The 27,382-nt window shown below is 47.8% G+C and overlaps 1 protein-coding gene across 1 annotated transcript in view; it reads right to left on the bottom strand.

Annotated features, from left to right (window-relative positions):
• The window catches only part of MRPS9 (mitochondrial ribosomal protein S9), a 216,974-nt gene that overhangs the window by 84,277 nt on the left and 105,315 nt on the right, over nucleotides 1–27,382 (bottom strand). Inside the window, exons 4-5 of the mRNA XM_063953421.1 lie at nucleotides 27,019–27,049; nucleotides 7,292–7,371 (exon numbers count right to left, since the gene is read on the bottom strand). Coding sequence (XP_063809491.1) covers nucleotides 7,292–7,371; nucleotides 27,019–27,049 — 111 coding nt within the window. The remainder of the gene's footprint in view (nucleotides 1–7,291; nucleotides 7,372–27,018; nucleotides 27,050–27,382) is intronic.

Consider the following 27,382-nt stretch of genomic DNA (forward strand, 5'->3'; position numbering starts at 1 on the left):
ACGTCGCCGGCCACAGACGCTCTCTATAGTAGCGTCTGTGGGCCGCACCGCCCCCTAAAATGACGGAGGCGTGGCCACACCCCCTAATTTGCGTGGTCGCGCCCCCATTTCGGGTGTGCGCGCGGCTTCGCGGAGTCCGGCGCCCTGCCCCTTTTCACTCCTAGAGTCAACACTACTTATACCTTCCAATTTAGCATCAGTTGCAACGGGTTCACTACGGATTGCCGGCGGTCGGGCTCCCGGCGACCAGCATACCGGCGCCGGGAGCCCGACCGCTGGCTTACCGACAGTGTGGCGAGCGCAAATGAGCCCCTTGCGGGCTCGCTGCGCTCGCCACACTACGGGCACGGTGGCGCGCCACGCTATTTTATTCTCCCTCCAAGGGGGTCGTGGACCCCCACGAGGGAGAATAAGTGTCGGTATGCCGGCTGTCGGGATCCCGGCGCCGGTATACTTTGCGCCGGGATCCCGACAGCCAGCATACTGAAGACCACCCATTGCAACAATGGGCCAATGCTTTTTAATGGCTTTCTCAGCAACCCTTACATTGGTGTCGAATGTCGAGGTGAAGATTAGCCTGCTCGGATCAAACGTTGGAGACGGCTTCTGTGCAATGTTGTTAAATTTGGCCTTAGCTTTCTTAAGGCATCTGGAGACGACTGATGGGGAGTACCCTATCTATCTATCTGTCTATCTGTATCTCTACTCCATAAGTATGGTGTAGATTTAACAATGAGTGATATTCTTGTTGTCATGCGTTACAAATGATAAATAGTGCTTCAGCCAATCAGCTCCTAACTGCCATGTGTTTGAAAAATGACAGGAGCTTAAAATTCATAATGAGTGATAACAAGAATATCACTTGCTACTAAATCTACTTATGGATATACTGAACACAACTGGATCTGTGGACAATACAATCACACTCATACCCGGTGGAATAAGGCAGTTCTACCATTCTGGTAGGCAGATTACTGCACAGTCGGCAAAAAGATTTCTCAGATGGCCTCATCTGGACCACGCATGTCTTATAATTTTGGATTTACCTCTGTATTACATTCAGGCCACAACCTACTGTGTATACCCAGTGACGTGCGGTGAGGTCAATGGCTGGGGAAGCACTGGCTAGTACCAGAGCCAGTTAACACACCTATATGACCCATCCCCACCTGCACAGATATTCCTCCCCCAAACACACACATCTCCCCTCACACAGATCTATCTAGTACAAAAGTTTTCCCGCTAGTACAGAACAACCCCCTCATACAGATCTCCCCCAGCACAGAAAATACACCCTCACATAGATCCCCCAAACCTTACACAGAAGGTGCCAGCCCCTGGAGTCTGCAGGGAACCCCCCTGTCCTGTTACACAGTGACCTATTGTCCAGAGGACCCTCCTCACTTTGTTCTCCTGCATATTCCTCCTGCTTGAGGTGGCCTCCTTAGTGCTGCTGCTGATCTCCGATGTAGGTATGGCCATCGATATTTGCCAAACATCAATGGTTAACTACCAATGGTTTTGCCATCAATGACAGAGAGTTAATGGTTCTCTACCATCAATGGCTGAGTAGAACAGAATACTATTATTTTTTTGGGCTGCCACCTGACAGCGGTGGTCATCAAGGGGTGCAAGCCATTGATGGTCCATCAAAGCTCGATGGCAACCACTGATTGGCAGCACACCGATGGCCATCCCTACTCTGATATCAGAGCACTTCCTGGACTGGTCACTTGATGTGACCAGTGTCGTGGTCGTCCCCTCACCCCCAATACACACACTCAGTGAGGCATGCCTCCCCTGTCTCTCTGTGGTATTATTGGATGCTGCATGGCCAATTTGCTCCTCCCCCAGCTCCAAGCTATGTCTGACTATCAGAGATGAGGCTGAGCTGTTGCTGCTAGGGATGGGCACAGCGAGACACTGAAGTGTGCTGAGCAACGCGAGTCAGATAAGTGGAGTGACTCGATACACTGTCTCGGCACACTGCTCTTTTTCAGGTAATACACTGACTGCAGTGCTGGCCGACTACTGTGTGGTGTGTGCGCCATGCGGGTCGCGACTAGCAATGCATTCATGCATGTTTGCTTTTATTTATTATCAGTTATTTATATAGCACACACATATTCCGCAGCGTTTTACAGAAAATTAATTGGGATCCAATTAACTTACCAGTATATATTTGGATTGTGGGAGGAAACCGGAGTATCCCGTAGGAAACCCACGCAAGTACGGGGAGAATATACAAACTCCACACAGTTACGGCCATGGTGGGAATTGAACCCATGACCTCAGTGCTGTGAGGCAGTAATGCTAACCATTACACCATCCATACTGCCCAAAAGCAAAGCCGCGACCCGCAAAGAGTACCCACTGTGCCGGGATAGTGACTGAGTTGTTGAACGGTCACGAGACACTGAAGTGGAGGCAGCCTCTCCGTCTCCTTCCAATTCACAGTGTCAGTAGAACTCAGTCACATGATCCCGACACAGTGTAACACACTGAGCACACCGCTCTCTGAGCCCCTGACCGCCGCTGGCACCAGTGCAGTCAGTGCACTGCACAGAGTCACTGAGTACGTCTCAACACATAAAAGTTACAAGACTCAAATTTTTCGAACACCTACAAGAATCGAGTCAAAGTGTCACCAGTGCCTCACCTCTTTTCTTTCCCTGAATTTCCAAGGAGTGCTGCATGTTTGGCGAGTTTTGCCTAGAAAAACGATCAGAATAGTACAAAGAAGATAATCAGAACTTATTTTTATAGTCAAAACTCTGGACTCTGAAAGGGAGTATGACAGGTGAGGCTCTGCCTCCCCTCACTGCATGTCCCAGGCATATACTCAGCTTCAGTCACACGCATATGGACTAGCAAAATGCATCTGCAAGAAAAGTTGCATCTTTGTGCTTCCATTGTGTGCGACCAATGGCACGCAGTCAACACTGTCAGCATGACAACTTACACCACATGCCACTCAGGAAGCTGCGTTTGGGACTTCTCTGCAGCCATTTTACTCAAACTTAGCAACTACACACTTACTTTACTATGGCTGCAACTTTAAACCTACTGCCTGCAATTGCACACTCCAGTCCAGCCCTGGCCTCAGCCCCTTAGTTGTACATAATTGCAAGCCACGTTTGTGACTGAAAAACATCTGCACATGCTCAATACAAATATGCAACTTGAAACAGAAAAAAACTTGAGTCACATCTTTGCCTGATTCTGAATAAGGCCCATATGTAGTGTCACTTAGAGAAGAACTTGATGGAAATAAATCCTTTTATCTAAACCCCCGTAGCAGCCACCAATCAGCTGGGTTGCCACTTGTAAACCATGAAATGCAGACTGTGTACTGTCACACATATGAATTATACCATTAGCAGTGTTAGCTGGTGTGAGTAGCTGGATAAAAGAGGTCCAGAGAATTTTTCTCTTGGTGTGTGGATAGGGTGGCGTCCATACCATGTAATATCTGTCTGGAGCTGAAAAATCCGTTCCTTGGCCAATATGGTGATGGAAATGCTGAATGAATATACAGTCCAGCCTTTCAGAAGTTAAGTTAATGAGAAACCTAGGGGTATATTTATTAAAATGTGAGTTTTAAAAAGTGAAGATGTTGCCCATAGCAACCAGATTCTAGCTATTATCTTCTAGAAGGTGCTAGATAATGGTGAATAGAATCTGGTTGCTATGGGCAACATCTCCACTTCTAAACACCCGCACTTTAGTAAATATAACCCCCTAGTCTGAGGTAAAGGAGAAATGCGCTGAAGTTTTTTAAATTCTATTACACCATTCAGATTTCAACATTTCCTGGATAAAACAAATCTAACAAAAAAAAGCATACAGAAAGTATCCACTATTTTACATTAATACATATTACTGACTCCAGTCCTATGTGTGACCAATCTTACATGCAACTGCATACAGTATTTATTGTCTGCAGCAATACCAATCCAATGTACTGTATGGATCACCTTACGGAAAATGTGCTGAGAATTTCAAAACCCCTTTTATAAACCGCTAACTATTTATGAAGCGGGGAAGACAAAAATATTCAATTAGAATAAGGTAATGATGTGTCTAGAAGACTGCCATGTAAATGTTTCCCTACCAATAAGAAAGTAAAAATATACGATAAATTTCCTGACAAGTAGAAAGGAAATGACTCTCTGAAGAAGTTCACAGTACCATTCCTGGCAGGTTAAGTGTCGGAGATACTTTGAAGCGTTCAGTATTGCATATGACATTAGACATCCAGGGTTGTTGGGGTTAAATGGTTCTGAAGCACAAGCACTACAAATAAAAGCTTTATTCCTTCCAAAATGTGTAATTTCCTTATTATGATGGAATGCAACAAACACATCTTGCCCTTGGGTTGCTCTGTTTCAGCCAAAACAAATGCAAATGGCTCGTGGGATGACAGCTGTTTGATAAGGCCTCGACAAGACCTGCATGCTAGACTTTTTCTATTTTTTTCTAAGTGAAACTTGGGATGAGAGACGGAAGGCAGGAAGAGAATTAATGTAGCATACAGTCTAAAGGCAATGCTACAACCGTGATTAAGTAGAAAAGTTAAAAGGCACAGATTTTCCACAGCCTCGCTGCGTGCAACCCATCCGTGTAACGAGTTGACAGGCCTAGCGCGTCCTCTCCATCATCCACTCCGACAGCTAAAACGCAGCACTGCATCCTTTTTCAGAGGAAATTTGCGTCTGCACCATGAAGCGTTGTACATTATTTCTTAGCACTGCGGGGGGCTTAAGTCCATATGGAACCTTCACAAATATTACCACAGATCAAACCGGCGGCATCTCCAGGCAGATTTGACATACCTATTTAAATGAACAGCAGGGGTCCTGCGGCTGCCGGAGGCTGAGCAGGAGAGAGAACCTCTGTGGAAAGTGAGCTGCAGCTCTATTACTCAGCAAAGGCACTCTCTGCATTTATCACCCCTTTCATTTCTGCCAGGGCACAAAACTCATTTGCTCAAGGTCACCGATAACAACAGAACTTACATTAAAAAAACATATTATAAACACACATTTGTGTGTGCGTGTGTGGTGAGGGAGAATGAACATATATAAATGCTGAAATATAGCACAAATTTATTCTGTTAAATATATAATTATATGTCCAATTATGACCATCACAAATATTTTTTCTACACGTCATAGCTAAAACCAAACACTATCCAGCAAAGGTTCTCTGTAACACGTACGAATAAAAATTTATTGGTCAACTAATATTAGGAGGAACAACAAAATGTAAATTAGCTTTTTTTTTTTTAACCCTTCACGACCTGATCACAGTTTAACTGTTATTGTGTTCCCATGCTGTGTGCTTGTAATAAATATGCGTATATTTATTCTTATGCAGAGTTGTGTGTATATTGTGGTTTGCCCACATCTAGCTTGTTTGTGCTACTAGTCACCATACAGCTGGAAATAGTTGTATCTACTCTTACATCCAGCAGTGCATAGCCGTAGTTCTGTTGACATAACCTCACTGAGCTCTGCCTATGTGAGAGGGCCCAGTATACTCCCTCAGTGGAGATGTGACAAATGCATACTATCCTACTGTACATCACCTGGTGTAGTTCTACTCTGCATTAGCCCCTTATTGTTTGCAGCATTGAACACAATCTTGAGATTTAACAGGACTAAAAAAAAAAAAAAAGATCAGCCCTCAGATAGGACTCCAGCCAGCTGTAGTGTTACACAGCACAGAGGCTAAGCACGATTAACACACTATGGTAATAAAACAGATTACAGCAGTAAGCAGAACAGGCACTAGCATTTATTGGCAATCATTTCTATGAATTTGCTATATTTCTGGGATGAACAGTTTCAGTCTTCAGATTTTTTTAAAGGCTAATCTTTGTGATGAAAATAGAACACGCAGACATGAATTTAGTGCATTGGATCAGGACCTAAGATTAGAGTTTCAGCATATTTAAAAAAAAAAAAAAAAAAAAAAAAAAAAAACACAACATCTCAGCACTCGGATTTCCATGTTTCCACATTACAAAATTACAATTTTTCGCCTACATTAGACAAGAGATCCTACCAGCTGGTAAATAATAAACACGTAGCATAAAGACATTTATCTGCTGTCCTTTGGCCAGTGCTGCCCCAAGGTTATATAATAAAAATCCTATATTGCTGAGACCTATTGAGACTGGAAACGTGATAATCCAAAGAATTGTGCTTTGCACTGTATAGACCATTTATCTGTATGGTAGATACGTTCTCTCTCACAGAAGAGTGGGGTTCCCTTAAAATAGAGCAGGATGCATCTCAGTCACAGCATATTCACCACAGAGAGCTGCAAACTGCACTGCAGGTACTGTACAATAATATGTGGACATGCTCTGAGGCTAGCTTACGTAGGACACAAGAAAGTCACTTAGTATAAAATATGGGTCAAACTAAAACGTCAATACTGTAAGAGTGATTTCCCAGTGTTCTGGTCTGACCTACATCTCGCGTCACTGTCCATGTGAATGGTGAAAGCTTCTTTACATTTAAACACTGAAATGTTGTATTGCCTACACACCCTGTGACAGGTAATCAGAGATAAGTCACATATTCCTACCTACAGAACTAATGATTGTTGAATGTGTACATATTACCTTATGTATTATGCGATAAAATTAGCATTTGATCACATGGTCAGTTTCTATACTTTAAAGCAAATCTGACCTCATAACTGCATATACACTGATAGATAAACCAGACCTATCACGCTTTGCAACAAGAAATTACATAACTGCCCTCAATATTAAGATGGAAGGTCCGCTGGGCACTGGCTTTTATGATTATACTTATTGCAGCATTTAACAAACACATAAATTGCACATTAAAATTGGCGACTTGTGTACAAGGCTTAAAGTCACAGGATTATTTTGGACACATGGTACGTCTTTTGTTGTGCCATTACAAAAGGAGCCCACATTTTTCCTGCAGCCAATACAGGGATCAATGATCCTTCCAGGGCTCTCAGGTCCAAATGCAGTCCTTCAAACTGAATAAAATAACTTGTATAGCCTAAGCCCAAGCTGCTTATCCTACTACATTGCATAATATCCAGCGCAGAAATGACTCCAAAGCCCAATAATTCCCTGTCCAACAACACCATGAAATCTGTCCCAATAAGCTTTTCCAGGCATTTATTCATTGTCTTGGAAATAAAACGGAGAAACCCAGAGCCTATTTGTGCGAGTCTCTGGTGTAATTTAATGCTTTGGCTTGCGGTTCACACAATTTATCATAGAGCATAAGATACTCACATGCATTAATGAGTAAAACTCCTGCTTGCCAGTGTAAAATAGAAAGTGGAACGGCCGCTTATCTTCTCCCCATTGAATTGCTGATGGGAAAAATAAAATCACTTTTAGACATTTGCTACATAGGTGGTATTAATTACGCTGGTTAGTTATATAATCAGTTTGCAATCATTTGATTTAAAAGGTATGTTACGGGGACTTTACAGCATTTAAAATAATGCACTTGATATAGAAAGTTTCTTTCTTACAACTGAGCGAACAAGTGCAGGTGTGCTGGATGCCAGGTACTGTATGTGACCCCAGGCGAGGAGGACTGGCCTACTGCACCACTTTACTAAAAGACATAGGTTACTGTAGTTATACAGATTGTGTGTAAAAAAAACAACAAAAAAAACAACATTTTGCACCAAATGCCTACGGTTTGTAATCAGAAAAAAAATTCTCTTTGTTTTGAATGGAACATCATATACACTACAAGGCTAGAAGTATTTGGCCACCCAAATCGCAGCAGCAAATTTGTTAGCAGTTGGGCAAAACCATGTGCACTGCAGGGGGGGGCAGATATAACATGTGCAAAGAGAGTTAGATTTGGGTGGGTTGTGTTCAAACTGAAATCTAAATTGCAGTGTAAAAATAAAGCAGCCAGTATTTACCCTGCACAGAAACAAAATAACCCACCCAAATCTAACTCTCTCTGCAAATGTTATCTGCCCCCCATGCAGTGCACATGGTTTTGCCCAACTGCTAACAAATTTGCTGTTGCGATCAACTCTGAATTACCCCCACTGTCTGTTCATGGTTACAATATTCAATACGAAGTTCCAAAATGCCTCTGGAAGCAACACCAACACAAAGACCTGTTTCAGGAGCTCCATCAATTGGGTTTTCATGGCTGGGCAGCCATACCAATACCTGGTAATTTGCGGATCAACACGTGTATTTTGTCTGTGTGAAAGTGTCAACCTAGCTCGAAATTCCTGGGTCTCCAACCAAGGTAAATTCCTGGGTTGAAGTCCCGGGAATTTCAACCTGGGTTGACCCTTACACACAGAAAAAGAACCCGTGTTTTTCGTGAAATTACTGAGTTGAAGAGCTTCACCCGGTAATTTCATTTTCTGTGTGAAAGGGGTATAAAGGGTCTATTCATGAAGCAGTGAAAAGAGTGGAAAAAAGGACCAGTGGAAAAGTTGCCCATGGCAACCAATCAGCTTTGAACATAGGCCTCTATCAAGTACAATCTTTAAAAAGTAAGGGAGAGGATGATTGGTTGCCATGGGCAACTTCTCCACTAGTCTGTTTCTCTACTGTTTTCACTGCTTCATGAATAGAGCCCTATAGTCTCAGATCACCAATGGCAAATGTTGGCAGTGGGCTCTGTAGCGGTTGGAATGCATTCTCTGAAGGAACTAATCAATCTGGCAATAAATCTAAGTTTGGTGGATGCAAGTAGAATGCTTCCTGCCTGAATGCATACGGACATCCGTAATATGGAGAAATATTAGGCCTGGGATCCTTAGTTCCAGTGGTAAGAAATCTTAATGCTACAACATACCATGACATTCAAGAGAATTGTGGGCTTTCAAATTTATGGGAAAAGTTTGGGAAGACCTTTACCGATTCAGCATAATAATGTCCCTGTGCACAAAACGAAGTCCATCAAAAAAATGTTTTGGCAAGTTTGGTGTTGAAGAATATGATTGGCCTACAGAGAGCCCCGACCTCAATCCCATTAAACATCTGTGGGATGAATTATAACACCAACTGCGAGCTTGGCTGTATCACCCAACATCAGTGCCCAATCTCAATAATGCTAATTTCTGAAAAGATATGAATTTCCCTATAGATTGCGAGCAGGGCGATCTTATATTGTATCTTTGGGGTCTGTGGGGGGTCATTCTGAGTTGATCCAAGCTGTGATAAATTTAGCACAGCTACTATCAGGCACTCAGACATGCGGGGGGGCGCCAAGCACAGGGCTGGTCCGCCCCGCATGTCAGTGCCGGCCACCCCGCAGAAATGCAAAAGCATCGCACAGCGGTGATACTTTTGCATTTGAGGAGCAACTCCCGGCCAACGCAGCACCTGCGGCTGGCCGGGAGAACCTCTTCACTGCCGGGGTCGCAGCGGCTGCATGTGACGTCACGCAGCCGCCGCGCTTCGCCCCCCCAACGGTCCGGCCACGACTGCGTTGGCCAGACCGCGCCCCCTAAATGGCGGTTTAATGCTGCCGTCCAGCCCCCTCCTGCCCAGCGACCGCCTCTGCCTGTCAATCCGGCAGAGGCAATCGCTAGGGTGCAACGGCCTTCAACCGTCCAGCATGCGCCGAAGCACTGCGGCACCGGTGCAGATCCGACCTGATCGCTGCGATAAACTGCAGCGAGCGATCGGGTCGGAATGACCCCCTATGTACTAAGCCTTGGAAAGAGAAAGTGGATTGAGATAAAGTACCAACCAATCAGCACCTGACTGCCATGTTACAGGCTGTGTTTGAAAAATGACAGTTAGGAGCTGGTTGGTTGGTACTTTATTTCTGTCCACTTTCTCTCTCTCTCTAAGGCTTAGTACATAGACCCCTCTGTCCGTTAATACTCAGCCTGGTTTTACTACTATTTTGTTCCCAATTGTAAAGTGCAATGAAATATGCTGGTGCTATATGAGTAAATGTTAATAAATAATAACTAGGTGCTTCATCGCGCCCTACAGGCGCTCTTCACACCGTCGTAAGGGGCTACGCCCCCTTAACCCATGCACGCCTTTCTAGGGTTCAATATATGTATTATATGGAGTATTACCTGCATTCCTAGTTTTGTTAGTGGTGAAATATTGCACAATGAAAGGGTGTCGGATGGTGAAGGGGCGTAGCCCCTTGCGACGGCGTGAACAGCGCCTGCAGGGTACACTGTACAGAATGCAGCAGGTGTGGGGGGGACCGCGGATGTAGAAGGTGCTGCGGGTGGGGATGTGCGGGGGAGTGGGATCCGGAGGAGCTATATGTGGCGGGTGGGGGGGGGGCAGGTGCGGGAATGTTGCAGATGGGTGAGGGGGTTCCGAAGGCGCTGCAAGTAGGGAAGAGGCGTGTGCGCCACGGGTGGGGTAGGGGGGTCCGGTTGCGACGCGCGTGGGTGCAGCAGATGGGGGAGGGGGTCTGGAGACGCTGCGGGTGGTGGATGGGCGGGTGCAGTGGGGCGGCAGGTGGGGTAGGGGGTCAGGAGGCGGTGCGGGTGGGGGAGGGGCGGTTGCAGGGAGTGACCGCGGATGGGGGAGGGTGTCTTTAGATGCTGTGGGTGGAGGGGGATCTGCGGTTGGGAGGTTCTGAGGTTGAGGGAAGGGCAGGGGAGTGGGGGCCGTGGGTGGTGTAGGGGGTCTGGAGGCGCCGCGTGTGGGGGAGGGGTGGCGGAGCGGCGTGTGGTGGAGGGGCAGGTGCAGCGGATGGTGGAAGGGTCCGAAGGTACTGCGGGTGGTGGATGGGTGGGTGCGGGGGTGCTGCGGGTGGTGGATGGGTGGGTGCGGGGGTGCTGAGGGTGGGGTAGGGGGTGAGAAGGTGCTGCAGGTGGGGGAGGGGCGTTTGCTTCCACCTCCTGAGCCCACGCTTCAATAGCTTCTGCAGCCCAAGTAGCCGCAATAGTGGGCCGATGCACAGTTCCCGCAAGGGTATAAATAGACTTTAAGCACACACGCTATCCGACGGTTCCTTCAGAGAAGTAACGGTAGTGACAGGCAGAGCAGAGGACACCACCAGCGGTGGCGTTTCCCAATTTTTACTGAACTCCGCAGCGAGAGGGAAGCGAGCTAGCATCTTCTTGTGAGGTGTGAATTTCTTTCCTGGATTCTCCCAGGACGTATATCAACCAAATGGTCAGAATGAGGCAAAATAAGAATTTACTCACCAGTAATTCTATTTCTCGTAGTCCGTAGTGGATGCTGGGAACTCCGTAAGGACCATGGGGAATAGCGGGCTCCGAAGGAGGCTGGGCACTCTAGAAAGATTTATGACTACCTGGTGTGCACTGGCTCCTCCCACTATGACCCTCCTCCAAGCCTCAGGTAGGACACTGTGCCCGGACGAGCAGACATAATAAGGAAGGATTTAGAATCCCGGGTAAGACTCTTACCAGCCACACCAATCACACCGTACAACTCGTGATACTATATCCAGTTTGACAGTATGAAAACAACTGAGCCTCTCAACAGATGGCTCAACAATAACCCTTTAGTTAACAATAACTATTTACAAGTATTGCAGACAATCCGCACTTGGGATGGGCGCCCAGCATCCACTACGGACTACGAGAAATAGAATTACCGGTGAGTAAATTCTTATTTTCTCTAACGTCCTAGTGGATGCTGGGAACTCCGTAAGGACCATGGGGATTATACCAAAGCTCCCAAACGGGCGGGAGAGTGCGGATGACTCTGTAGCACCGAATGAGAGAACTCCAGGTCCTCCTCAGCCAGGGTATCAAATTTGTAGAATTTTGCAAACGTGTTTGCCCCTGACCAAGTAGCTGCTCGGCAAAGTTGTAAAGCCGAGACCCCTCGGGCAGCCGCCCAAGATGAGCCCACCTTCCTTGTGGAATGGGCATTTACAGATTTTGGCTGTGGTATGCCTGCCACAGAATGTGCAAGCTGAATTGTACTAAAATCCAGCGAGCAATAGACTGCATAGAAGCAGGAGCACCCAGCTTGTTGGGTGCATACAGGATAAACAGCGAGTCAGAGTTTCTGACTCCAGCCGTCCTGGAAACATATTTTCAGGGCCCTGACAACGTCTAGCAACTTGGAGTCCTCCAATTCACTAGTAGCCGCCGGCACCACAATAGGCTGGTTCAGGTGAAACGCTGACACCACCTTAGGAAGAAATTGGGGACAAGTCCTCAATTCTGCCCTATCCATATGGAAAATCAGATAAGGGCTTTTATATGATAAAGCCGCCAATTCTGACACTCGCCTGGCTGAAGCCAAGGCCAATAACATGACCACTTTCCACGTGAGATATTTTAGATCCACGGTTTTTAGTGGCTCAAACCAATGTGATTTTAAGAAAACTCAACACCACGTTGAGATCCCAAGGTGCCACAGGGGGCACAAACGGGGGCTGAATATGCAGCACTCCTTTCACAATGCCTTAACTTCAGGTACTGAAGCTAATTCTTTTTGAAAGAAAATCGACAGAGCCGAGATCTGTACTTTAATGGAGCCTAGACTTAGGCCCATATTCACTCCTGCTTGCAGGAAATGTAGAAATCGACCTAGTGGAAATTCCTCTGTTGGGGCCTTTTTGGCCTCGCACCATGCAACATATTTCCGCCACATGCGGTGATAATGCTTTGCCGTAACATCTTTCCTGGCTTTAATAAGCGCAGGAATGACTTCTTCCGGAATACCCTTTTCCTTCAGGATCCGGCGCTCAATCGCCATGCCGTCAAACGCAGCCGCGGTAAGTCTTGGAACAGACAGGGCCCCTGCTGAAGCAGGTCCTGTCTGAGCGGCAGAGGCCATGGGTCCTCTGATATCATTTCCTGAAGTTCCGGGTACCAAGCCCTTCTTGGCCAATCCGGAACCACGAGTATCGTTCTTACTCCTCGCCATCTTATTATTCTCAGTACCTTTGGTATGAGAGGCAGAGTAGGGAACACATAAACCGACTGGTACACCCACGGTGTCACTAGAGCGTCCACAGCTATCGCCTGAGGGTCCCTTGACCTGGCGCAATATCTCTTTAGCTTTTTGTTGAGGCGGGACGCCATCATGTCCACCTGTGGCCTTTCCCAACGGTTTACCAACAGCAGGAAGACTTCTGGATGAAGTCCCCACTCTCCCGGGTGTAGGTCGTGTCTGCTGAGGAAGTCTGCTTCCCAGTTGTCCACTCCCGGAATGAACACTGCTGACAGTGCTAGTACGTGATTTTCCGCCCATCTGAGAATCCTTGTGGCTTCTGCCATTGCCATCCTGCTTCTTGTGCCGCCCTGTCGGGTCACATGGGCGACTGCCGTGATGTTGTCTGACTGTATCAGTACCGGCTGGTTTTGAAGCAGGGGTCTTGCCTGACTTAGGGCATTGTAAATGGCCCTCAGTTCCAGAATTTATATGTAGGGAAGTCTCCTGACTTGACCATAGGCCCTGGAAGTTTCTTCCCTGTGTGACTGCTCCCCAGCCTTGAAGGCTGGCATCCGTGGTCACCAGGACCCAGTCCTGTATGCCGAAACTGCGGCCCTCTAGAAGATGAGCACCCTGCATCCACCACAGTAGAGACACCCTGGTCCTTGGAGACAGGGTTATCATTTGATGCATTTGAAGATGCGATCCCGACCACTTATCTAAGAGGTCTCACGGGAAGGTCCTCGCATGGAACCTGCCGAATGGAATTGCTTCGTATTAAGCCACCATTTTTCCCAGGACTCGTGTGCAACGATGCACCGATACCCTTTTTGGTTTTAGGAGGTCTCTGACTAGAGATGACAGCTCCTTGGCTTTCTCCTGCGGGAGAAACACTTTTTTCTGTTCTGTGTCCAAAATCATCCCCAGGAACAGTAAGCGAGTGGAAGGAACCAGCTGTGACTTTGGAATGTTCAGAATCCAGCCATGCTGTTGTAGCACCTCCTGAGATAGTGCTACTCCGACCAGTAACTGCTCCCTGGACCTTGCCTTTATAAGGAGATCATCCAAGTATGGGATAAATAAAAACTCCCTTTTTTTTGAAGGAGTATCATCATTTCTGCCATTACCTTGGTAAACACCCTCGGTGCCGTGGACAGTCCAAACGGTAGTGTCTGGAATTGGTAATGGCAATCCTGTACCACAATCTGAGGTACTCCTGGTGAGGAAGGTAAATAGGGACATGCAGGTAAGCATCCTTGATGTCCAGGGATACCATGTAATCCCCCTCGTCCAGGCTTGCAATAACCGCCCTGAGCGATTCCATCTTGAACTTTGTTATGTAAGTGTTCAAGGATTTCCATTTTAAAATGGGTCTCACCGAACCGGCTGGTTTCGGTACCACAAACAGTGTGGAATAGTAACCCCGTCCTTGTTGAAGTAGGGGCACCTTGACTATCACCTGCTGGGAATACAGCTTGTGAATTGCCTCTAGCACAGCCTCCCTGCCTGAGGGAGTTGTCGGCAAGGCAGATTTGAGTAAACGGCGGGGGGGAGACGCCTCGACTTCCAGCTTGTACCCCTGAGATACTACTTGAAGGATCCAGGGATCCACCTGTGAGCGAGCCCACTGATCGCTGAAATTTTTGAGGCGGCCCCCCACCGTACCTGGCTACGCCTGTGGAGCCCCCGCGTCATGCGGTGGACTCAGAGGAAGCAGGGGAAGAATTTTGATTCTGGGGACTGGCTGCTGGTGCAGCTTTTTCCCTCTTCCCTCGTTTGACCCGCCTGCTTTTTTGAAGCCGAAAGGACTGTACCTGATAATACAGTGCGTTTCTTAGGCTGTGAGGAAACCTGAGGTAAAATATTTTCATCCCAGCTGTTGCTGTGGATACGAGGTCCCAGAGACCATCCCCAACCAATTCCTCACCCTTATAAGGCTCTATGTGCCTTTTAAAGTCAGCATCACCTGTCCAGTGTCGGGTCTCCAATACCCTCCTGACAGAATGGACATTGCAATAATTCAGGATGCCAGCCGGCAAAATATTCCTCTGTGCATCCCTCATATATAAGACGACGTCTTATGTTCGCAAAATAGTATCCCTGTTTGAAAGGGGTACAGACCACGCTGCAGCAGTCTGCAGGTCTCAGTCTAGTACCGGAGTGTGTAATTACAGACTACAGGATAGCCTCCTGCTATTTATCAGCAGGTACCTTCAAAGTGGCCGTATCCTAAGACGGCAGTGCCACCTTGACAAACGTGTGAGCGCCTTATCCACCCTAGGGGATATCTCCCAGCGTAACTTATCCTCTGGCGGGAAAAGGGTACGCCATCAGTAACTTGTTAGAAATTACCAGTTTCTTATCGGGGAAACCCACGCTTTTTCACACTTCATTCACTCATTTGATGGGGGAACAAAACACTGCCTGCTTTTTCTCCCCACACATAAAACCCTTTGTTTTTAGTGGTACTTGGGTTAATGTCAGAAATGTGTAACACATTTTATATTGCCGGGATCATGTAACGGATGTTCCTAGTGGATTGTGTATATGTCTCAACATCGTCGACACTGGAGTCAGACTCCGTGTCGACATCTGTGTCTGCCATCTGAGGGAGCGTTGATGGCCTTTGAGACGTCTGGGCAGGCGCGGGCTGAGAAGCCGGCTGTCCCATAGCTGTTACGTCATCCAGCCTTTTATGTAAGAAGTTGACACTGTCGGTTAATACCTTCCACCTATCCATCCACTCTGGTGTCGGCCCACAGGGGTGACATCTCATTTATCGGCATCTGCTCCGCCTCCACATAAGTCTCCTCATCAAACATGTCGACACAGCCGTACCGACACACCGCACACACACAAGGAATGCTCCAATGAGGACAGGACCCACAAAAGCCCTTTGGGGGGACAGAGTGAGAGTATGCCAGCACACACCAGAGCGCTATATAATGCAGGGACTAACTGAGTTATGTCCCCTATAGCTGCTTTTATATAATTTATACTGCGCCTAAATTTAGTGCCCCCCCTCTCTGTTTTAACCCTGTTCTGTAGTGTAGACTGCAGGGGAGAGCCAGGGAGCTTCCCTCCAACGGAGCTGTGAGGGAAAAATGGCGCCAGTGTGCTGAGGAGATAGGCTCCGCCCCTTTTTCGCGGACTTTTCTCCCGCATTTTTATGGAATCTGGCAGGGGTTAATATACATCCATATAGCCCTGGGGGTTATATGTGATGTATTTTTGCCAGCCAAGGTGTTTATATTGCTGCTCAGGGCGCCCCCCCCCAGCGCCCTGCACCCATCAGTGACCGGAGTGTGTGGTGTGCATGAGGAGCAATGGCGCACAGCTGCAGTGCTGTGCGCTACCTTGGTGAAGACTGATGTCTTCTGCCGCCGTTTTTCCGGACCTCTTCTTGCTTCTGGCTCTGTAAGGGGGACGGCGGCGCGGCTCCGGGACCGAACACCAAGGACTGGGCCTGCGGTCGATCCCTCTGGAGCTAATGGTGTCCAGTAGCCTAAGAAGCCCAATCCGGCTGCAAGCAGGCGAGTTCGCTTCTTCTCCCCTTAGTCCCTCGCTGCAGTGAGCCTGTTGCCAGCAGGTCTCACTGAAAAAAAAACACCTAAATCTATACTTTCTTTCTAAGGGCTCAGGAGAGCCCCTAGTGTGCATCCAACCTCGGCCGGGCACAAGATCTAACTGAGGCTTGGAGGAGGGTCATAGTGGGAGGAGCCAGTGCACACCAGGTAGTCATAAATCTTTCTAGAGTGCCCAGCCTCCTTCGGAGCCCACTATTCCCCATGGTCCTTACGGAGTTCCCAGCATCCACTAGGACGTTAGAGAAAATTAATTTGGTAACCTTCTGACATTTGAATCGGTCAGGTTTCTTGGAGGCAACAACAGGTTCTGGGTCATCATCTATTTGAAGAATCAGCCTGATAGCCTCTAATAGGTCAGGAACATCCACCTGTGAAAGACTCCCCATCAGAAGCATCTGGATCAGTGTCTGAGGGGTCAGTATACACGCCATCGTCATCGGACAAAGTATCTGAAACATGAGTGGATTATGAGGAAGTAAGGGCCCACTTAGAGGACCCATTGGTCTTAGGCAGGCGAGGGTTAGATTTTTGTTAGTCAATGAGTGATTCAATTGCTGTAACTGAGTGGACAGGAGATCTGCCCATGGCGGATTAACCACAGGAATGATATGTGGCTGTAAAGGCACGTGAGGTCCCATAGGGGGCGTAAGTCTAGTTACCAGCGTAGTCAGCAAATTAGAGAAAGTAGCCCAAGGCGGGTCGTGATGTGCCCTCGTTGCTACAGACTGACTGGTAGGTAAGGAACCACCAGAACCTGGACCCTCCGCTGCTATATTTTCCTCTAATGCATCTGTGGCATCAGCCACAGAACCATCGCCCCTTGTAACGGACATGATATGAAAGCGTAAACCACAGGCGACATAGTACAATATCAGCAGATATAATACCTAGCCAAGAACCCCCTGTGCAGTGTGACAGCACAAACAGAGGATTCAGGAGGCATATGGTGACTGAAAATTACAGAGAAAAATACAAAATAATTATATCCTGTGAAAAACGAGTTTTATGGTAAGAACATACCGTTGTTAAAACTCTTTCTGCGAGGTACACTGGGCTCCACAAGGATGGACAATGGGGGTGTAGAGTAGGATCTTGATCCGAGGCACCAACAGGCTCAAAGCTTTGACTGTTCCCAGAATGCACAGCGCCGTCTCCTCTATAACCCCGCCTCCCTGCACAGGAGCTCAGTTTTTAGTTAACCAGCCCAATGCAGTAGCAGGAAAAGAGACGACAACGGTTAGTAGCCACATACACCACACTCTCACGACAGGAGAAGTGTCAGCGGCTAATGCCATACCAACCCGAAGAAGCTAAGTGCATCAGGGTGGGCGCCTTGTGGAGCCCAGTGTACCTCGCAGAAAGAGTTTTAACAACGGTAAGTTCATACCATAAAACTCGTTTTCTGCTGTGGGCTCCACTGGGCTCCACAAGGATGGACAATGGGGATGTCCTAAAGCAGTTCCTTATGGTAGGGGACGCACTGTAGCGGGCACAAGAACCCGGCGTCCAAAGGAAGCATCCTGGGAAGCGGCAGTATCGAAGGCATAGAACCTTATGAATGTAATCCCGGAGGACCACGTAGCCGACTTGCACAATTGGTCAAGGGTCGCACCACGTTGGGCCGCCCAAGAAGGTCCAACAGACCGAGTAGAATGGGCCATAATGTGAGTAGAATGGGCCATAATGTGAGTAGGAGCTGACAGACCAGCCTTAACATAAGCTTGTGCAATCACCATTCTAATCCACCGGGCCAGGGTCTGCTTGTGAGCAGGCCAGCCACGTTTGTGAAATCCAAACAAAACAAAGAGAATCAGATTTTCGAATAGAAGCAGTTCTCTTCACATAGATACAGAGAGCCTGTACCACATCCAAAGACCGCTCTTTGGGAGACAAATCAGGAGAGACAAAGGCCGGAAACACAATCTTCTGATTAAGGTGGAATGAGGACACCACCTTCGGTAAATAACCGGGACGAGTCCGAAGTACCGCCCGGTCACGGTGAAAAATCAGATATGGGGAACTACAGGAAAAGGGCACCCAAATCCGACACTCTTCTAGCAGAGTCAATAGCCAGCAAGAACACCACCTCAAGGGAAAGCCACTTAAGATCGGCTGAACCAAGGGATTCAAACGGAGGCTCCTGCAACGCCTCCAAAACCACCGACAAGTCCCAAGAAGCCACAGGTGGGACATAGGGAGGCTGGATACGCAACACACCCTGAGTGAAAGTATGAACATCAGGTAAAGTCGCAATTTTTCTCTGAAACCACACCGACAAGGCAGAAATATGAACCTTGAGGGAGGCCAGACGCAGGCCTAAATCCAGGCCCTGTTGCAGAAAAGCCAAAAGTTTGGCTGTACTAAACTTGGAAGCGTCATAATTGTTAGATGCGCACCAAACAAAGTAGGAATGCCAGACCCTATGGTAAATCTGAGCAGAAGCCGGTTTCCGGGCCCGCAACATAGTTTTAATGACCTCTTCAGAAAAACCCTTAGCCCTAAAGACGGAAGCTTCAAGAGCCACTCCGTCAAAGACAGCCGGGCTAGGTCCTGGTAGACACAGGGGCCCTGAACGCGGAGGTCTGGGCGTTGTGGAAGTAGAATTGGACGCTCTGACGATAGGCCCTGCAGGTCTGAGAACCAGTGCCGCTGGAGCTTTGAGAAGCAGAATTCCTCTTTCTTGCTTGAACTTCCGAATTACCCTGGGCAGGAGTGACACCGGAGGGAACACGTACGGCAGCCGAAACCTCCATGGCACCGCCAGCGCATCCACGAATGCTGCTTGAGGATCCCTTGTCCTTGCTCCGAAGACTGTAACCTTGTGATTGTGTCGAGACGCCATCAGACCCCACTTTTCCACTAGGTGTTGAAACACTTCTGGATGGAGGCCCCACTCGCCGGCATGCACGTCCTGACGACTGAGAAAGTCCGCTTCCCAATTCAGGACACCCGGAATGAAGATTGCCGATATGGCCAGTAGATGGCGTTCCGCCCAATGTAGAATCCGTGAGACTTCCTTCATTGCCAAACGGCTTCGAGTGCCGCCTTGATGATTTAAGTAAGCCACTGTGGTGGCGTTGTCCGACTGCACTTGAACAGGACGGTTCTGAATTAAATGCTGGGCCAGGTTCAATGCATTGAAGACTGCCCGCAATTCCAGAATGTTGATCGAGAGCAGAGATTCCTCCTTGGTCCACCGACCCTGAAAGGAGTGTAGCTCCAGCACCGCGCCCCAACCTCTGAGACTGGCATCTGTCGTCAACAGGACCCAGTTGGATATCCAGAAGGGACGGCCCCTGCACAATTGTCGGTCCTGGAGCCACCAAAGCAGCGACAGACGGACCTCCGGAGTCAATGAGATCATTTGAGACCTGATCCGGTGAGGCAGGCCGTCCCACTTGGCTAGAATCAGCCTCTGGAGGAGGCGAGAATGGAATTGAGCATACTCCACCATGTCGAATGCTGATACCATGAGGCCCAGCACCTGCACCACCGAATGTATCGACACTTGCGGACGAGAAAGGAAGCAACGAATTCTGTCCTGAAGCTTCAGGACCATCTCCTGACACAAGAACAACCTCTGGTTGTGAGTGTCCAATAGCGCTCCCAGATGCACCATGCTCTGAGCAGGAATCAGGGAGGATTTCTTCCAGTTGATGAGCCACCCGTGGGCTTGTAGAAACCGGACCGTCATATCCAGATGACGAAGGAGAAGTTCTGGGGAATTTGACAGGATTAACAAGTCCAGATACGGCAGTATCCTGACCCCTTGACGGCGGAGTACCACCGTCATCACCGCCATTACTTTGGTGAAGACACGCAGAGCCGTTGATAAACCAAAAGGTAATGCCCGAAACCGGTAATGAAGGTTGCCAATAGCAAACCTCAGGTATTGCTGATGTGACGCTGCTATAGGAATATGCAGGTAAGCATCCTGTATGTCCAGGGAGACCATGTAGTCCCCAGGTTCCAAGGCTAGAACTATAGAGCGAAGGGTTTCCATACGGAACTTGGAAACCTTCACAAACCTGTTCAATGCCTTGAGGTTGAGAATGGGCCGGGAGGACCCATTCGGTTTTGGGACTAGAAACAGCGGAGAATAGTACCCCCGGCCCCTCTGCGTAAGAGGCACCTGTACTACGACTCCTGTATCCAGGAGGGTCTGTACCACCGAATGTAGAGTGTTTGCCTTTGCCTGGTCCAACGGGACGTCTGTCTGGCAAAATCGATGAGGGGGTCGGTTTTTGAAGGCTATGGCGTAACCTCGAGTGACGACTTTCCGTACCCAGGCATCTGAAGTGGTTTTCAACCATTCCTGGGTATACCCTAGAAGCCGGCCCCCCACCCTGGGATCCCCCAGGTGGAGGCCCGCCCCGTCATGCGGCAGGCTTATCGGTCTTGGAAGCTGGCTGACGGGCCGCCCAGGCTCTTTTTGGCTTCGGCTTACCAGGTTTGGTAGTGCGGGCCTGCTTGTTGTACGCCTGACCTTTTGCTTTACGTGAAGCACGAAAGGGGCGAAAGGAAGTACCTTTAGCCTTCGACACAGAAGGAGCGGTACTTGGCAGACAGGCAGTTTTGGCAGTAGCCAAGTCAGCCACTATCTTATTTAAGTCCTCCCCAAACAGAATATCTCCCGCGAAAGGGAGTACCTCCAGGGTTTTTCTAGAGTCCAGATCCACAGACCAGGATCTCAGCCACAATATCCGGCGAGCCAGGACTGACGTGGTAGAGGCCTTGGCTGCTAGGATACCGGCATCAGAAGCCGCCTCTTTAATATAGCGAGAAGCTGTGACAATATATGACAAGCATTGTCTAGCATGGTCAGAAGAGATTTTAGCTTCTAACTCCAAGGCCCATGCTTCAATAGCCTCTGCAGCCCATGTAGCTGCAATAGTGGGCCTTTGTGCAGCACCCGTGAGGGTGTAAATCGCTTTAAGACAACCCTTGACACGTTTATCCGTAGGCTCTTTTAGAGACGTGACGGTAGTGACAGGCAGAGCTGAGGAAACCACCATCCTAGCCACATGTGAGTCCACTGGAGGAGGCGTTTCCCAATTCTTAGACAGCTCTGGCGCGAGGGGATAGCGAGCCAGCATCTTCTTGTGAGGCACAAACTTCGTAGCCGGGTTTTCGCAGGGTTCCCGACGTATATCCACTAGGTGGTCAGAGTGAGGTAAAACTTGTTTAACCACCTTCTGACGCTTGAACCTATCAGATTTCTTAGGAGGGACGGATGGCTCGGGATCATCCATAATCTGTAGAATTAATTTAATAACCTCCAAAAGATCAGGAACATCCACATGTGAACTACCCTCCCCATCAGCCGTATCTGAGTCAGAACCTGTGGGGTCAGTGTAAGTGCCGTCTTCATCAGACGAGGTGTCAGTGACAGCAGTGGATTGTGAGGAGACTAGCGCTCGCTTAGAGGACCCCTTGGACTTAGGCGAGCGATGGACGGACTTTTTAGCAGTCAGGGACTGGTTCAACTTCTTCAATTGAGCAGATAAATCGTCCGCCCACGGCGGTTAGCTGCAGGGACCACATACGGTTGTACTGGCATCGGGGGTACCATAGGGGGTGTTAGTTTATGAACTAGCGTATGTAGAAGCGTTGAAAAAGCGGCCCACGGTAGGTCATTATGTGCCTCCGTTGCCACAGTCCCACTGGGGGGCAAGAAGACCCCAGAACCAGAGCCCACAGCTGCTATATTCTCCTCATAGTGATCTGTGGCGTCAGCAACACCGGCAGTGTGTTCAGCCCCAGAATCGTTACCCTCAGAAGCAGACATGATATAACTTGCTGCATCAGGTAACACAGTATAATTGGTAGCAGCACAATACCTCTTACCCAAACCCCTGCACAGTGTAGTCAGCACTAGCAGAGATAAAGGAGAGATATGGTGACTAAATCACAGAAAAAAATACGTATTAAGAGTATATCTTTGTGGAAAACCTATATCAATATAAAACCTGACGCACCAAGCCCCCTCAGGTTATAGAATACAGGGATAGCAGGTTGAGTGAAAGACACGAAATGGACACACCTCAGCTATCAAATGCACACACAGATAGTCACAGTTTGTACAATGCAGAGGTTATTACTAACCATAATACTGCACTGGACGAGTATATATATATATATATATATATATATATATATATATATATATATATATATATATATATATATATATATATATGCAATTGATTTAACACTACACAGTAAGAGCTGGATGTATATCACAGGGTAATTGTACTATAAACCCCTGACTAAATGCACTCTTTCTTAACTAGCACTGACTGAAAAGGCAGGTAGAATACTTAAGTGTCATGTAAAGTCACAGCACTGACAACCAGGCGGCTTTACACAGGAGGATTTGCCCAAGCAGTCCCAGGAACAGTGAAGCTGAGGGATAATGGCGCCCAGACACTGACAGGGAGTGAGGGAGAGACAGATATGCAGCTCCAGGGCGGGAACATTTGCGGGAAATGGCGCCCTGGGGCTGGGGGAGGGGCTTCAGGTCTAAGCCTTATCCTCCTGCTGGCAAAACCACCTGGTACTGCGGGCTCTTATTAAACTAGTTGAGAGAAAACCTGACCTGTGCTCATGCCCTGGTGATCTAGTGGGATCGCCTGTACTGCCACAGTGTCCACCGCCATCGCACGCGGCCCGCCTCCCACTGACCGCGCCGGATCGCGATAAAGACAGGGTCCCGCAAGCGGGACCCACTTTCCACCTCCTGAAGCGCGGCCACGCGATCCCGGAGAGCCCCTGTTGTGTGTGCCTGACGTGAAGAAAACCGGAGCCTCCTGCAGTAGTTACCCGGCAACAGGGCTCGGGAGTGTACAGCGCCACTGGGGAAAGCTGGAGCTGCAGCAGTGAATGTCTTCTGACATTTACCACCACTGCTGCCCTTGAACGCTTCACTTTTTCTTCATAAAAAAGCTCTTCTTAGGGCTGCCTGGAGCAGCCCCTCTGTTAAGTGCCTGCTTACTGCAGCACCAACTACAAAACCTAAAAAAACTGAGCTCCTGTGCAGGGAGGCGGGGTTATAGAGGAGGTGGCGTTGTGCATTCTGGGAACAGTCACAGCTTTGAGCCTGTTGGTGCCTCTGATCAAGATCCTACTCTAACCCCCATTGTCCATCTTTGTGGAGCCCAGTGTACCCCGCAGCAGAAATACCTATTTCAACTAATAACCCTGACGCACTTAGCCCCCCTCAGGGTACAGAATATAGGGATAGCAATATGAATGAGATACATGAAGTAGATATCACACAGCAGCTATATGCACACACAGAGTTACATGTACAATGCAGAAATTATGACAAACAACAAAACTGCACTGGACTAGCAATACTAAGTAGTACTAAAGTAAAGCTATATAGACTTATAGATATATCAATGCACAGTAAAGACTGGATGTATATCACAGGGTACTTGTACTAAATAGCAGGGAGGTGATGGAGCTGCAGCATGAGATGTCAAAATGACATCTTGCACTGTTTCTTAAGTATTCTACATGTCTTTTGACAGTGTTAGTTAAGTGTCCTGTAAAATGCACAGCACTCATGATGGAGGCGGCTTTACAGAGGAGACTTTGCCCATGCAGTCCCAGAATCAGCTCAGCATGTGTAATGGCGCCCAAACATTGACAGGGAGTGAGGGAGAGAGAGAGAGAGATGCAGCCCCAGGGCGGGAACATTTACTCTAAATGGCCCCCTGGGGCTGGGGGAGGGGCTACAGGTCAGAGCCTTATCTCCTTGCTGGACTTCACCACCGGGTACTGCGGGCTTTAGGCAAACGGATTTTTGAGAGAATCCGACCTGTGACCTTGCCCTGGTGGTCTAGTGGCGTCCCTGTACCAACACAGTGTCCACGCTAGCGCGCGGCCCACCTCCTAAAGGTCGCACCAGATCGCGATTTACAGCGGGTCCCGCCTGGGTACCCTCTTACTTCCTCCCTTGATGCGGCCACGCAATCCCGGAGAGCTGCAATGAGTGTTTGTGCCTGACCAGAAGAACCGGAGCCCTCCGCTGTAAGTACCCGGCAACCAGGGCGCGGGAGTATACAGCGCCGCCGGGGGAGGTAATGGAGCTGCAGCATGAGATGTCAAAATGACATCTAGCACTGTGGGTGCCTATGCTGCAGCCCTTGAAGTCTTCGATCTTCTTTAAAAAAGCTCTTTTCAGGCCTGTTAGTGTCTTGCACTGCAGGCACCAACTTACAAACTGAGCTCCTGTGCACGGAGGCAGGGTTATAGAGGAGGCGGCGCTGAGCATCTTGGGAACAGTCAAAGCTTTTAGCCTGTTGGTGCCTCGGATCAAAATCCTACTCTACACCCCAGATGTTATCCCTGTGGAACCCAGTGTACCCCGCTGCAGAAATATCTGTTGTCCCATTCATATGTAGCACTCAGCCATCTAAACTGTATGACCTGGACATACAGTGCATCCGGAAAGAATCCACAGCGCTTCCCTTTTTCCACATTTGTTATGTTACAGCCTTCTTTCAAAATGGAATAAATAATTTTTTCCCCTCAAAATTCTACACACAATACCCCATAATGACAATGTGAAAAAAGTTTGAGATTTTTGCAAATTTATTAAAAATAAAAAACTAAAGAAATCACATGTACAAAAGTATTCACAGCCTTTGCCATGAAGCTCAAAATTGAGCTCAGGTGCATTCTGTTTCCACTGATCCTCCTTGAGATGTTCCTACAGCTTAAATGGAGTCCACCTGTGGTAAATTCACTAGATTGGACATGATTTGTAAAGGCACACACCTGTCTATATAAGGTCCCACACTTGACAGTGCATGTCTGAGCACAAACCAAGCATGAAGTCAAAGGAATTGTCTGTAGACCTCCGAGACAGGATTGTCTCAAGGAACAAATCTAGGGAAGGGTACAGAAAAATATCTGCTGCTTTGACGGTCCCAATGAGCACAGTGGCCTCCATCATCCGTAAATGGAAGAAGTTCGGTACCACCAGGACTCTTCCTAGAGCTGGCCGGCCATCTAAACTGAGCAATCGGTTGAGTCAGGGAGGTGACCAAGAACCCAATGGCCACTCTGTCAGAGCTACAGCATTCCTCTGTGGAGAGAGGAGAACCTTCCAGAAGGACAACCATCTCTGCAGCAATCCACCAATCAGGCCTGTATGGTAGAGTGGCCAGACGGAAGCCACTCCTTAGTAAAAAGCACACGGCAGCCCGCCTGGAGTTTGCCAAAGAGCACCTGAAGGACTCTCAGACCATGAGAAAAAAACTTCTCTGGTCTGATGAGACAAAAATTTAACTCTTTGGTGTGAATGCCAGGCGTCATGTTTGGAGGAAACCAGGCACCACTCATCACCAGGCCAATACCATCCCTTCAGTGAAGCATGGTGGTGGCAGAATCATGCTGTGGGGATGTTTTTCAGCAGCAGGATATGGGATACTAGTCAGGATAGAGGTAAAGATGAATGCAGCAATGGACAGAGACATCCTGGATGAAAACCTGCTACAGAGCACTCTTGACCTAAGACTGGGGAGACGGTTCATCTTTCAGCAGGACAACGACCCTAAGCACACAGCCAAGATATGAAAGGACTGGCTCTGTGAATGTCCTTGAGTGGCTCAGCCAGAGCCCAGACTTGAATACAATTGAGCATCTCTATAGAGATCTGAAAATGGCTGTGCACCGACGCTTCCCATCCAACCTGATGGAGCTTGAGAGATGCTGCAAAGAGGAATGGGCGAAACTGCCCAAAGATAAGTGTGCCAAGCTTGTGGTATCATATTCAAAAAGACTTGAGGCTGTAATTGCTGCCAAAGGTGCATCAACAAAGCATTAAGCAAAGGCTGTGCATACTTATGTACATGTGATTTCTTAGTTTTTTTTATTTTTAATAAATTTGAAAAAAATCTCAAAAAAAACTTTTTTCACGTTGTCATTATGGGGTATTATATGTAGAATTTTGAGGGAAAGATTAATTTACTTCATTTTTGAATAAGGCTGTAACATAACAAAATGTGGAGAAAGTGAAGCGCTGTGAATACTTTCCAGATGCACCGTACACATGGGAAAAAATAATACGTTTGAGAGGATACCCAGTGTATATGAGCAGTGCTATATTACACAGAGTTCATTGATCACCAGTTCACTTGTATCGCTCCTCATTATACTGGAAGAAATAGATAACGCAGCAAGGTGGATTGCCCATTTACACACTACCAGGCAGGAGTAACGGCCTCCATGAATAATGAAAGGGAACCCACAGATAATCAGGAGACCAGGGATTTTCCAGACATAATAAATCCGATATAAAATAGGAGAATGTCCTTTTCAATGATGTGGCCTGTTTGCACATGAAAAATACCCCACTCTGCTGCTATTTGAGGACACACAAATCTCCAGAGCGCGCCATTTCTCACATTTTATCATCATGTGCAACTGCTGTAAGATTTCCACGTAAGACATGAAGGGAAGATTACTAGCATCCTGAAAGATCAAAATACAATCAGAAAAAAAATGCATATTGTAAATATTGCATCCACTTACCCAGTTGCTTTGGAAAAATCTCATCAGGATGCTATACAAGAAAAGCAACACAAAGTTAGTATTAGAGAACATAACATTTAATAAAGCTAAAACTAAATAAAAATTATTTTTATCACCAAGAATATTATATCACCAAATACAGTGTATAATGTTTTTGTAGTAAATGTGTTCCTTGCAAACAGAACATGTAATAATGAATGTATATTAAAATAGGATTTTGGTACCTACCGGTAAATCCTTTTCTCTTAGTCCGTAGAGGATGCTGGGGACTCCAAAAGGACCATGGGGTATAGACAGATCCGCAGGAGCTTGGGCACACTATAAAGACTTAAACTGGGTGTGAACTGGCCCCTCCCTCTATGCC

This window comes from Pseudophryne corroboree, chromosome 2 (genome assembly GCF_028390025.1).
Source record: "Pseudophryne corroboree isolate aPseCor3 chromosome 2, aPseCor3.hap2, whole genome shotgun sequence".
NCBI lineage: Eukaryota > Metazoa > Chordata > Amphibia > Anura > Myobatrachidae > Pseudophryne > Pseudophryne corroboree.